The sequence below is a fragment of the Dermacentor albipictus genome, chromosome 6 (assembly GCF_038994185.2).
Source record: "Dermacentor albipictus isolate Rhodes 1998 colony chromosome 6, USDA_Dalb.pri_finalv2, whole genome shotgun sequence".
Taxonomy (NCBI): Eukaryota; Metazoa; Arthropoda; class Arachnida; order Ixodida; family Ixodidae; genus Dermacentor; species Dermacentor albipictus.
The window spans coordinates 21,423,562-21,435,272 of record NC_091826.1 but is presented as its reverse complement, the minus strand read 5'-3'; the positions used below and the strand labels follow the sequence as shown (position 1 = coordinate 21,435,272).

At 42.7% G+C, this 11,711-nt stretch overlaps 1 protein-coding gene across 3 annotated transcripts in view; it reads right to left on the bottom strand.

The window, feature by feature from the left end:
- Window positions 1–2,700: 2,700 nt before the first annotated feature.
- l(2)gd1 (lethal (2) giant discs 1) overlaps window positions 2,701–11,711 on the bottom strand; it is a 39,034-nt gene continuing 30,023 nt past the window's right edge. For 2 of the 3 annotated variants that reach the window (XM_070540059.1, XM_070540061.1), the window contains exons 20-25: window positions 10,949–10,993; window positions 10,817–10,869; window positions 7,130–7,181; window positions 6,087–6,186; window positions 5,909–5,999; window positions 2,701–3,345 (exon numbers count right to left, since the gene is read on the bottom strand). In XM_070540059.1, the coding sequence (XP_070396160.1) occupies window positions 3,226–3,345; window positions 5,909–5,999; window positions 6,087–6,186; window positions 7,130–7,181; window positions 10,817–10,869; window positions 10,949–10,993 (461 nt within the window). In that variant the 3' untranslated portion in view covers window positions 2,701–3,225. The remainder of the gene's footprint in view (window positions 3,346–5,908; window positions 6,000–6,086; window positions 6,187–7,129; window positions 7,182–10,816; window positions 10,870–10,948; window positions 10,994–11,711) is intronic. The other variant, XM_070540060.1, reaches the window with a different exon arrangement.

Genomic DNA, 11,711 nt, shown 5'->3' with positions numbered 1-11,711 from the left:
TCTCCTTACATACCCATGCGTTGACAGCAGACCTGAATTATGTAACGTTTACAACTGCACTGTGAACTAATTATGACAAATGAAGCTCCGTGTAATGATAGCATCGTCCTAGCGGCAATTTTCAGTGTGATTTTTTCCAAGAAACCTACATTAGATTGAGAGCTACAGAGCATTCGCGAGAAAATTGGCTTTGCTGCAAGGCGTTTTCTGTTCGCCACCACGATTTTTCCGGAGGGTAGCCATAAACAGCTTCGCTCTAAAAAAAAAAAAAAACTTTGAAGTCCGTGACGTCAGGATGACGTAATGGCGCCGGGGATCCGGCGCGAAATTCAAGAACTGGAACATTGACCATCATTTTCTCTTAAAAATAACCAGCCCAATTGAGTTTTGTTAGGACAGCTTATCAGTACAAACTTATTTAGTGCAGGACAGGTGAATTCCAGCGCTCATTTTCAGACTGAGATTGCAAATCCAGTACGACTGAAAGGAGCAATGGGTCACCTGACTTTCCTACCACAAAGACTGTCTTCCTCCACACTGAAAACTTTCTAGTTTTCAGTGCTCATGGAAGGAAAGCCAAATTATGTGACACGATCTTGGCCATGTTGTTAGCCCGACAAGACTATCACGTGACCATCATAGAAGTCATCGAGTGTTGATGTCTTTTGATCCACCTGAAAGCTCTGCGTAGCATTTATTTTCCTGAAGACCGTAAGAAACGGATGCAGTCCGTTCAGATTTGCGTGAACGTATTCAGCTGCTCTGATACGTGCATCTTTCAACAGTCAATTTCTTATTATTCACCTGCTGTAGTTTTAAATCCACCGTAAAATTTACTGCAAAAATCCAAGGTCACCCAAGCACTTCTTACAAGTTGTGTGGTACACTCGTTACTTTGAAATTATGGGGTTTTACGTGCCAAAACCGCTTTCTATTATGAGGCACTCCCTAGTGGAGGACTCCGGAAATTTCGACCACCTGGGGTTCTTTAACGTGCACCTAAATCTAAGTGCACGGGTGTTCTCGCATTTCGCCTCCATCGAAATGCGGCCGCCGTGGCCGAAACAGGAACCTCCTTGGGCCGGGATGCGATCCCGCGACCTCGTGCTCACAGCCACTCGTTACTTTGGGCATTCCAGAAAAGAAATACAAATTAGTCATTAGCTACAGAAAAAACTCCATGCTGAAGCAAGCCACGAGGATAAAATTGTGCTTTGTTGCTTGAAACCACGGAGGAAGGAAACTAAGGAGAGGCCCTACCCCCTCCGCGCGCTAGAAGAAAAGTGTGGCGGAAATGACGTAGTAGGTTCTCATTTTTTTTTCTTTTTTATTATTTTTTTTGTTGTTGTATAGTCACGTCTTTTGGGCCACAATGGCGGCGTTGTTATGGTTTTGAGCGCTCACACGTGTTACTCTGGCAGGTTTCGTGCCCTGGCAAAGGCGCTGTGTGGGCGGGTTTGCGTTAGTCACCGTGTCTTGTTGCGCTGTGTTACCTGCACCGTGCTCTGCCGGATGTTGCGCGAGCGCGCGGTACCACGCGTAGCGCGGCGTGGTTTCGCGAAAGATGTAAACAAGAGAGGAGGGTGGCACAAAAGGCGGAGCATCGCCACGAGCAACGCCAATTTCCGGCTTCACTTTTGCTTGACAAAGAGTGACGTCAGGGCCTCTCCTTAGTTTCCTTCCTCCGTGCTTGAAACGAAAGAGCGGGGAGGCCACGACCTTAGTGACGCCACTGAACAGCCTTATATTGGACAAGATAGTTGCTTACATTATTTTTGTGCCAGAGCTTGGATATGCACGTTTGAAATTTCAGCTGCTTTTGCGTTATAATTTTAAGCTTTTTGTTGCTGCAAAACCATTTGTCCATCGTGCTCCAGCATTAAGAGCACACAAGAGCTTCAAATAAAATGCCTTGCCAGCAGCTTTTAACTCAGCCTTAGCTTCTTTTGGCTTATGTTAGCTCTAGCTAGCACTGTTAATAAAAAAAAGGCTTTTTTCGAAATGTTTTATTGTCACTGCAGCTTTATTGTGATGTCTTCTTATATTACCACCAATGGTTCCTTTTGTTTGCAAACAGATGTTTGTAATCTGAGGCATATGATTTCATTAGTGACGTTTGTTTATAGTTACAGTGATAACGCTGACATTTGCATATAATTGTTGAGTAATTAATTGAATTACTCCTCTAAGTTAAATGCATCATGTTCCTGATCTACTATTTTTGCATCTTTTTCACCAATTGTGCACTAAATTGGCAGACATGTATGCTATTCTTGGACTTATTGAGTAACAACTGAGTGATATCTTTAAGGCATGTACAGACGGAATTCATCCAGTGGGCCCAGGCCAAGATTGGTCACAACACAAACCAAGACCAGATTCAAGCGGCAGGCCTGGGCTGAAAAACCAGGCCCGTGCTGTGCTCTACAGTGCTGGAGGGTAAACGTGTGCGAATATACGAAGCTTTAAATAACAGATTGAAGATTTCCCTATTCGATGCAGTCCTCGAATTGAATAGTCAGTTCTAAATACGAATGTCTCTCTAATAGTTTTCGAATATTTCAAATCTCTGTGTGCTAAATTCCATCCAGGAGGCCACAGACGAGATAAAACACGTTATGTAGTAGAGCACACTATGCGTGTCTCTCAGCACCAGCAACTGTCAGTACAATATGCATGTACAATAAAATGGTATTAGTCTTGTTTCCTACATGCCTCCAGTTTATTTTTCTTAAATTACAGTACATTGTAGTCATTAAAAAGATTCTGCAGATCTTAGTGCTCACCACACAGTGTTCCAACAGTGCGCGCAACATTAAAATAGAAACGTGCACACACTGCATCTCGCATGGCCCTCACATGGGAACAGCACTGCTGACAGCAATATAAAATAACATGAGAATAACTTTACATTGTAATAGCAGTTTCCACCACGTTATAAGTGCATCCATACCGCAGCCAACGAGTTTGATTTAATAAAAATGGGTTTTCTGCTTGGACAGGTTTTGCTCTCAGAAGGCTGCAATGCTCAAGATCAAGCTGCACTTACTGCAAGTTGTGCTGAACAACAGAATGACCAAGCGCACATATGTACAAGAACGCAACACAGGATGGCATTGCCTCTCTACGTGAAAGTTGCAGTTAGCGTCTGGCACTATCAGGCGCATAGCTTGCTGTTGCTGACACGGCTGTCCTTCTAGCAGGCAGATTGTGGGCGTGCGAAAGCTAGCTGCCGATAATAAGCCACCGATGCCTGATCTCCTCCACCTGTTTTGAGACGAAAGGCTCACGCACACGAACTTTTACTTCGAGCTTGCCGCCACTGGGCCGCTTGCTGTCGAAGACCTTGAAGAAGGAAAACAGGGCATAGTGGTTGTCAGTGTTTGAGACCCTCGCGTCCTGAGAAACAATAGGCTAAAATAACACTTGACGCTTACCTGTACAAGAACACGTCCTGAGAAAACAAGCTCCAACGACTTTCAACTAACTTTGTTTCTGACTGTTCAGACTGTTAACAAGACTTGGTTTCATGATCATTCCATCTAAATGGATGTTTCTAAGCATGTTGCAGACAAGAAATTAAGTAGCCCTATAAGTTTCCAGTGCAGATGGTTTAAGGCTCACAGCAGCTACACAAAAGCCCAAATCACATTCCAGAAAGTAACTGACTTTCTATAACAGGCATTGCGAGCAATGATAGTGTATTTGAAGTCGCTAAAGACTTTCAAATGGCACTACCATTGCTCACCAAGGCAATGAAAATGTCACTGCAGACATCTTCTTAGCCGAGTAGAGCAGCAGATTAATATCCTTGATTAAACTCGAACTACTGAAGCTTTGATTTAACTTCAGAAAGCAATAACAATCACAAAAAATTTGAATTCTGGGATATTACGTGCCAATACCATGACATGATTATGAGGCATGCCTTGTGGGGGACTCTGGATTATTTATGACCACCTCGGGTCCTTTAAAGTGCATCGAATCACGATATACAGTTGTTTTTGCATTTTGCCCCCACCGAAATGCAGCCGCCATGGCCAGGATTTGATCCCTTGACCTCAGGCTTAGCAGCAAAATGCCAAAGCCACTCTCCCACCATAGCGCGTTAACATAACTGGGTTAACATACATGTTAAAAAAAAAACTCCTGCCAACTCCCAACCAAGATGCATACAAGTTCATGCTTTTTCAAAAGCCAGTGCCCATCCCAATCCACAGGCCAGGCTCAGGCCCCTTAAGTCTCATGCTAAGGCCAGAGCCTGGCCAAACTAAACTCCGTTTCATACATGTAATGACTGAAAGCAGCGTGGTCATAAAGGTCTCACTCTGCACCTTTCATAGAGCAGTTCTTGATATGTAGCATTGTTTTATGAAATAACTACAATAGCCTCCTATACAACTTCTGTGCCTGACGGATTATCGGCGAACCAATGGGAAGTGGCCGTCGTTTGAACTATGGCAGTGGTGCCACTTACATAAAGTGGTTTCAAGCACACTTTTTACGATTTTGGTGCTCATTGCTGACAAAAAAAGAAGCATGTGCATCAATAAAAGAGCAGCAGCATACTTCTGGTTGCAAAATTATTAGCAAAGCTATAGCGAAGCTATACCGAAGCAATAAAAAGCAGCCGCTGTTGGAACTTCTGCTGGGGGGCTCCACTTATGTGGGGTCTCCGGCGCACTAGTTGAACCGCCCACAACCGCCGCTCAAAGCCATTATTATGCGAAGAGTGCAAACAACTTTTGTCGTCTGCTACCCCTACTCTGTGGCAACGCCACGCCATGATTGCCTAGCACCTGGTGAGGGTTGTCGCTACCCTATATATGCTGACTCTAACCCTACGTAATTGGCGTCTCTGTAGACAACAGCCTTTTACAGTCATCCAGCAGGCACAGAAGTTATAGAGAAGGCTGTGCTACTACATATACCACAACTGCTACTTGTGGACGCAAGTTTACGTCAAATCACACATTACTTGTACATACTTGTGCCTGTACATAGTACAGGACATACTATGTTTTCGTCACGAGTGCAAGTGATGTGCTGTGGTCACTGGTGGCATAAACAGGGTACTTCGCTCATTTATGGGTACATATATAGGTTTAGATCTCCAACACAATTTGTGTAATAGATGCATCATATCTTGAAACATATCAAACTTTGAAACTTAATTTTACATTGAATAACATGGCACGTACCTAATAGAGTTCTTTCATATGTGATGCACTACTTTTTAATCATGGATGCGAACAGCCAGAGAAGTCTCTCTACCGAGCCTCTAGCCTTCACAAGCATTGCCTGCTATGCATGAAATTTAGCGACATCTTGTAGGGGCTGTGAAGCTGCCACGTGGCACCTAGTAGTGCAATGAACAGCACCATCAATGTCAGGAAATTTCTGGCATATGAAGCAGACGACAATCTTGAGCAGAAGTGCTGGGCACACAGTGCATTCAGCATCTGCCATCGCTGTCTTAGCCATAAGAAACCTTTTTGAGCTTTAAATGCTAACAATGAAGGCATGCAAAATACACAGTTTGAGCAAAATGAAATCTGCGTATATAGCTGAGACTGGAAACATCATCTTGTGGCCACCTTCACAGACAGCAACATATCCAGGCCATTACAGTGATGAGCAGAAGTAGCAAAATAAATATGACAGCTTCAATGCACGACACAGTTTGGATTGGCCTAATGTGGCAAGCTCACTGGCCAGACCAAGAACAAGCAGCAACTTGTTTCATTGGTACAGGGCAAGTGGATCTTCTACAAGACAGTGACAAACTGGGCCAGCCTCACAGCTTGAAATTCCATGCTATGCACAGCCTTACTGCCAGAATCAACATTGTAAAGCCATAATTTTCTTGTACACGCACATCACAAGTGCAGATGGAATCAGAACTTACATCGTAACTATTGTGTATCTCACACTTGTTTTCCAATTCTTCAAACTTCACAGACGCTGTGCCTAAGAGTGCGTCACTTCGCAAGAAACCTCTGCAAAAAAAATGGGGAGTTGCAGTGACATCAAACAATAAAAAGCACGGCATTACCTGCCCATAAATAAAATATTGAGAGTCATACCTTTTTGCCCAGACTTCACATTTGATGGGGTGTCGTTTCATTATCCTTGCAAGGCTACGCGATTTCCGATTGACTTCAAACTTAAAGTTCTCGCTAAACTCTGAAATGCAAGTATGTTTAAGACTTGTTAGAATGAACAAGCACACTCTCATAGGCTGTACAAGATTCAACAAACCTGTTCTACAAGCCTGTCTTGATCTGTTAACGTACACTGATTGTACTGTGTAACTTGAGACATAGGGTTTCTTAGCTTTCTAAAAATAGAACTCACACGGTGGTGATAGCACCTTTTTGAAACAGCCAGCGACAATTTGTACTGGTAGTTACTTCATCAAAGTTGGTTAACTTTAACAATTTAGCATTCAATTCTGGTGATGCACGAAACTTTAATGAAAAGGCTCGTGAATTTCAAACCACGACTTACAGAAAAGACGTTTGAAGCGTCCTAAATAGTTAGAAGCACGCAAAATGCTGGAGTATCATGATCACAGCTGCATGCAAGTGCCAACAGCGACAGCAATTACGCAAAATTGAGTTTAACATGGCAAAGTCAATACCTCATGATGTGACTTGCTTAAATTTTATGCCAGGAAAAATCATTTGGGTCAGTTTACTACAAAGGAGACAGCGACATTTGCAACTTCTTTGGGTCAAGAGAATAATTCCATCTCGTTTCTCATTTCCACTGTACCTTAGACTTCATGACTTCCTTCCCTTTCACTCATATAAAGGGACCAGTGTGCGAGAATCACTTCAAGGACTGTAACACACTGTTTCTCAAAGTAAAATAATTCCTAAATCCTGAAGATGGCTTGGTCTAAAAGAATGGCCATCTCCAACTCGTAACACTGGCAGAAGCAGTGCTATTTTGCCATATGTTTTCAGGCAGCAAAGGGGGAGCACCAGAGTAGGTTTCTATCCGAACCTCAGTCCACATTTTTCTGCATCAATAGTACAAATTTTACTAACAGCTTCTGTGTCTCAGGCTACATAAAGCAACCTATTGCACACGAAAGCTGTGCTAACATGGGAAAGTCTCCCACCTGGATTGTTTGTGTCCTTCACAGTTCTGGTTCTCGCTGTCTGCGGCGCATCCTGAAAAAGAAAAGCCACTGATGGGACTCCCAAATACATGGCTTACAAAAAAGGCAGCACCAATACATTCAAGCATAGGAACAGTCAAAATTTTTTGTGTGCTACAAACAGAAACAATCATAGCACAGCTACTTTTTTTTTCACATTTAGGTTTGTGACTGAGAAAAGGAACCCTGAAATTTTTTTATAAGGATTGATTGATTGATTGATTGATTGATTGATTGATTGATTGATTGATTGATTGATTGATTGATTGATTGATTGATTGATTGATTGATTGAGAATCATCATTCCAAAATACAGTGTCGTACAAAGCTCCCTGGGTAATGAAGTTATCCAGTAACAGAAACAGCTAATGAATTCCATATTTCAGTCATATTCCCATTTGCATTATGAGCATCAAACAGTCGTTTCGAAGTTGGCATACAAAATGAATGAAGTGCATCCAACTTTCACCTGCTGTCACTGATAGCCTTTTCTTTCGCTTCTAGTATGGCAAATTCAGACCACAGGTGTTGACTCTTACACACGGTCAATGCTACAACACTTCAACAAGCAGTGTATGCCGTATGGTGGTCAAGTTTCTCCAAACGGAAGACGATGTTCCAAAACTGTGGCCACAATGAAATAGGTAACAGCTGCGAATAGCTGACATTTACTGCTCCAAGATGCTAGGTGCACACACCAAATGCCTTTGATGTGTTCATATAAGCTGCTAGCAGAAAAAAGCAATCTTAACATACCATCCAACCTTTCAACTTTCAAATTCATAGAAATCACCCACATGCAACAAGGGTGATAACAGTGAGCATGTTTTGAAGTTTGCTAAGATACATATGCACTATGCTCTACACAGGCCACACAGTTATCACTTCTGCAAATAAAAGTTCTATTCATTTATTTATTAACAATTATTTAACTTTGGACACAGCCTACAGGGAGCAGCATACATGGAACAGTAGAGACCAACAAGTAAAACAGAGCTGTTTTAGTGACCTTTTCAGCAACTTTGCTGTTGCCTAGTTCCCCTGCTTCAGGAACTCACCTTAATAAACTTATTCTAAGCAAGTACTCCTCTGGCATGTGACATCCGCACTACTACAGAGGACGGCATAGGTACCATCACAAATTATTTTTTTCATGCATATTTTGCAACCTTGCCACAACCCATCTTTCAACACCTCCAAAACATTCTTAGGAGCAGAATTGTATCTTTCATAAACTTGATACAACATTCATAAAATAGTAGAACAAAACCTAATTCACATACTTTATGAAAAAGTCTGGAGAGCTGGCACTCTTACCGCGATGTTGAAAAAAACAAAGTTAGAGTTTCACCCAAAGAGTGAAGCAGTGACAGTGCATTTGACAGTAATGGCTAATGCATTATGACGCTTGATAACACTCTGTGCCAGCAGCAAACAGCAAAGAATATTTGCAGTGGCAAGCTAACAATTCGCTTTGAAAAACGAACACAGCTTTTCCATACTTCTTATCCTGTCATTTCACTTCTAGATGCCTGCGTCACTCACCTCCTTCTTGCATTACAGTTCCGGTTCATTACAGTATCATGCACCACAGCATGAACCGCAGCCACTTCCCCCAAGGCAACGCTGTTATTTTGTTCTCAAACTTCATCAATGCTAAGTTAATATGTTGCTTCGACAGTAGGAACGGTAACACAGAAACTCTTCAAAATGTTTTACCATTCCTAATGTCAAATCAACCAGCCGAACCTTCCATCCTAGTTGAAACATCAGTTATTAGGATGCATGAAGTAAAATAGCGAGCAAAGCTTTTTAAAGTAAATTTTATTTCATCATTATGAAAAGATAACGACCATTCTTCTGACCTATTTTATATACTTTATACTATCCTTCCTATATACAAACCTGCCTATCTTCCTAAATTCCTTGTAAAGTTTACGAATTCGCACTTCTTTTACAATTTTATTAATCTTGCATCAAGTCTTACGGAAAATTAATCTGTTCGTGAAAAACACTTCACTCATCGGTCTTCAAACTTTTCACTCGATGCCTCCTCATGATGAAAGGATGCCAGGGGATACTTGCTTCAAGCAAGTTCATGCAGACAAGTTTCTATAGCAGGTTAAATCAGCAACAGTAGATCTACTGAAAGAGTCACCGGGATCTAAAAACAATATTTTCCTTGCCAGTCCCTGCTGCTGCAAGTTTGCTGCTGCTGGTGTTCTGTGTCTAAACATGAATTATCGTTAATAAAGTGCATATGTATTCCTCAGATGGCATGTGTCCAGAGCAAATTCCCCCCCCCCCCCCAAGAAAAACAAACCCCTCCTCCTTCCCTTCTGTGTCGGTGCCGTGGGAGTTGACAGGTTAGCAGGTATGTATACACTATCATTTGTCCAACTACACATGCTATCCTCCGCATTCTCTCTGGCAATACTACCTCTGTTTGCAAGAATATACTAAATAAAAGGGCACAACTTCACTCCAAAAATCAAGTGTTATCGTGATCCTAGCCCCATGGAAGATGCTTAGTGAGACTGCAGCCATTGTCTTAAGCCATAATGATTTGGCATAATGTGTCGAGCACTTTTGATATTCGGCAACGCAGGCATGCACATGGTAACCGGCGCATGTGCAGGGGTGCGTGCATGTGCGAAGTGCGTTGACAGGTCGATCGATCATCAGACTGCAACTTTCTTAAAAAGACTGCAGCGGCCTGCGCGGAAGAGCCAAATATGCTTCCACTGAAGTGTGGATGTGGCACCACAGTAATGTAATAGTAAAGACAAATAATAGTAATCACAATTATAAAGAGCAGGACATCAGACCACTTTGTGCTACTGCATCCTTAACCCTTCATTCTTCTCCTGCTCCCTTACTGACATGCACCTTCTCCTGCACAAGCAAGCCCGTACCAGTGTTGACAAGCTAGCAAGAAAGCCACTGAATTCGTAGAAAGCCACCATCATCATCACTTGGCAACTTTTTACTAAGAATGAAGTGTTTTGGAATGCAACCTGTCGACATTGTTTACAAAAAACGTTACGAACACTGGCCTGCCCACTCTCCTGGACGGTGAGAGACTGGCTTTTCCTGCATAACACAGTCGACAAGTGGTAAAGCTTGCCGAATATTATTTTGCAGTGAGAAATTGAAAGAAGTAAACCTTGCATTACATTCAATGCATCATTCCAAATATAGCACAAGATGCTTTTTAAACCCGGCAATTTTACAAGTGAAACAAAAGTTATTGCGCTCTCTTTGTACAGTCGGCGTCACCCTTGCGTAGAGCACAGAAACGGCAGCCTGCGGGGTGCTCTGGAGCCAGCCAGCGACGTTTAACGGTAGTTGCCGGGCCCAAACGTGCCCAGAAGCTACCATTAGACAACGGGCCCAGCAGCTAGCACTAGACATCACTGGCTGCTTCCGGAGTGCCCCGGAGGCCGCAGTTCCTGTGCGCTACACAAGAGTGACGCTGACTTACAAAAAGGGCAATTCAGGAAAACTGTAATAACAAGCTTTCACTCCACCAGAAAAAAGAACTGTCAGGACACAGCAAACTACAAATACCGACAATACTAATGCACAACCTGGTAAGACACACAACTACCAAAATACTCTTGAAAAAGAAACCATGTTTGCACTCACATTAGGAAAAGGAAATGTGACCATCACATAGGAGTCCAAGTCATCGGCCTTCCCTGCACAGCAGGTGTGCGTGTGAGAGAGACGAGAGAAAAAGTGGCTTACTTGACCATGCGTGTCGTGAGAAACACATACGGGCACATCCGCAAGCCATCGCATTCTTGACTGTCATCTTTCGGCCTATACATCATCAAAGACATGACAGCGACACCTCAGGCTAGGAGCTCAAATGCCGAACTCAACGCAAGACACAAAAGCTGCGTGAAGCTGTGGCATAGCATTAACATAAAGCCAAATTTATCTTTTCCCTTCTTCTGTTATCACTTTAGCAACTTAGCAACAGTGCACTTAGGCAATTCAGTTTGTGTACACTGACACTAAGGTGATTAACAAGCATATATAGAGAAGAAAGCAACTTTCAGCCTACTAATAAACGCCACACTCTCTAAGAAAAGTTTGCACCCTTCGGGACGTATCTTGTCCCCAAACAATAACGATCTTCGTTGCATTTCCTTTCTTTAAAACTCTGTACTCGCTGCTTTTCTGCTAAAGGGGCCCTCAACCACTTTTTATCAAAGTCGAGAAATCCATTTGAAGCTAAAATAGACTATTTCAGAAAAACTTTGCTGCAAAATTTATCACAATGTGTCAAGCAGAAGCAGAGTTATAGGCAATCTGAGGTCGCCTATGATCCCCTTCGCAGTGCTTTCACTCCTCCTTCAATGCCTTGCACTGCTAAGGTTACGGCAGAGTGGGGCATGCCCACAACGCTTTGCCTAGTGAACGTCGCTGTGGCACGCAGTTCAAATTTGATTTTGGATTATCACGTAGACATCAGCATTTCTGATCTTGGCACTTATGACACGCCAAACGCGGTTGTCTTCAGCAAGTCACAATG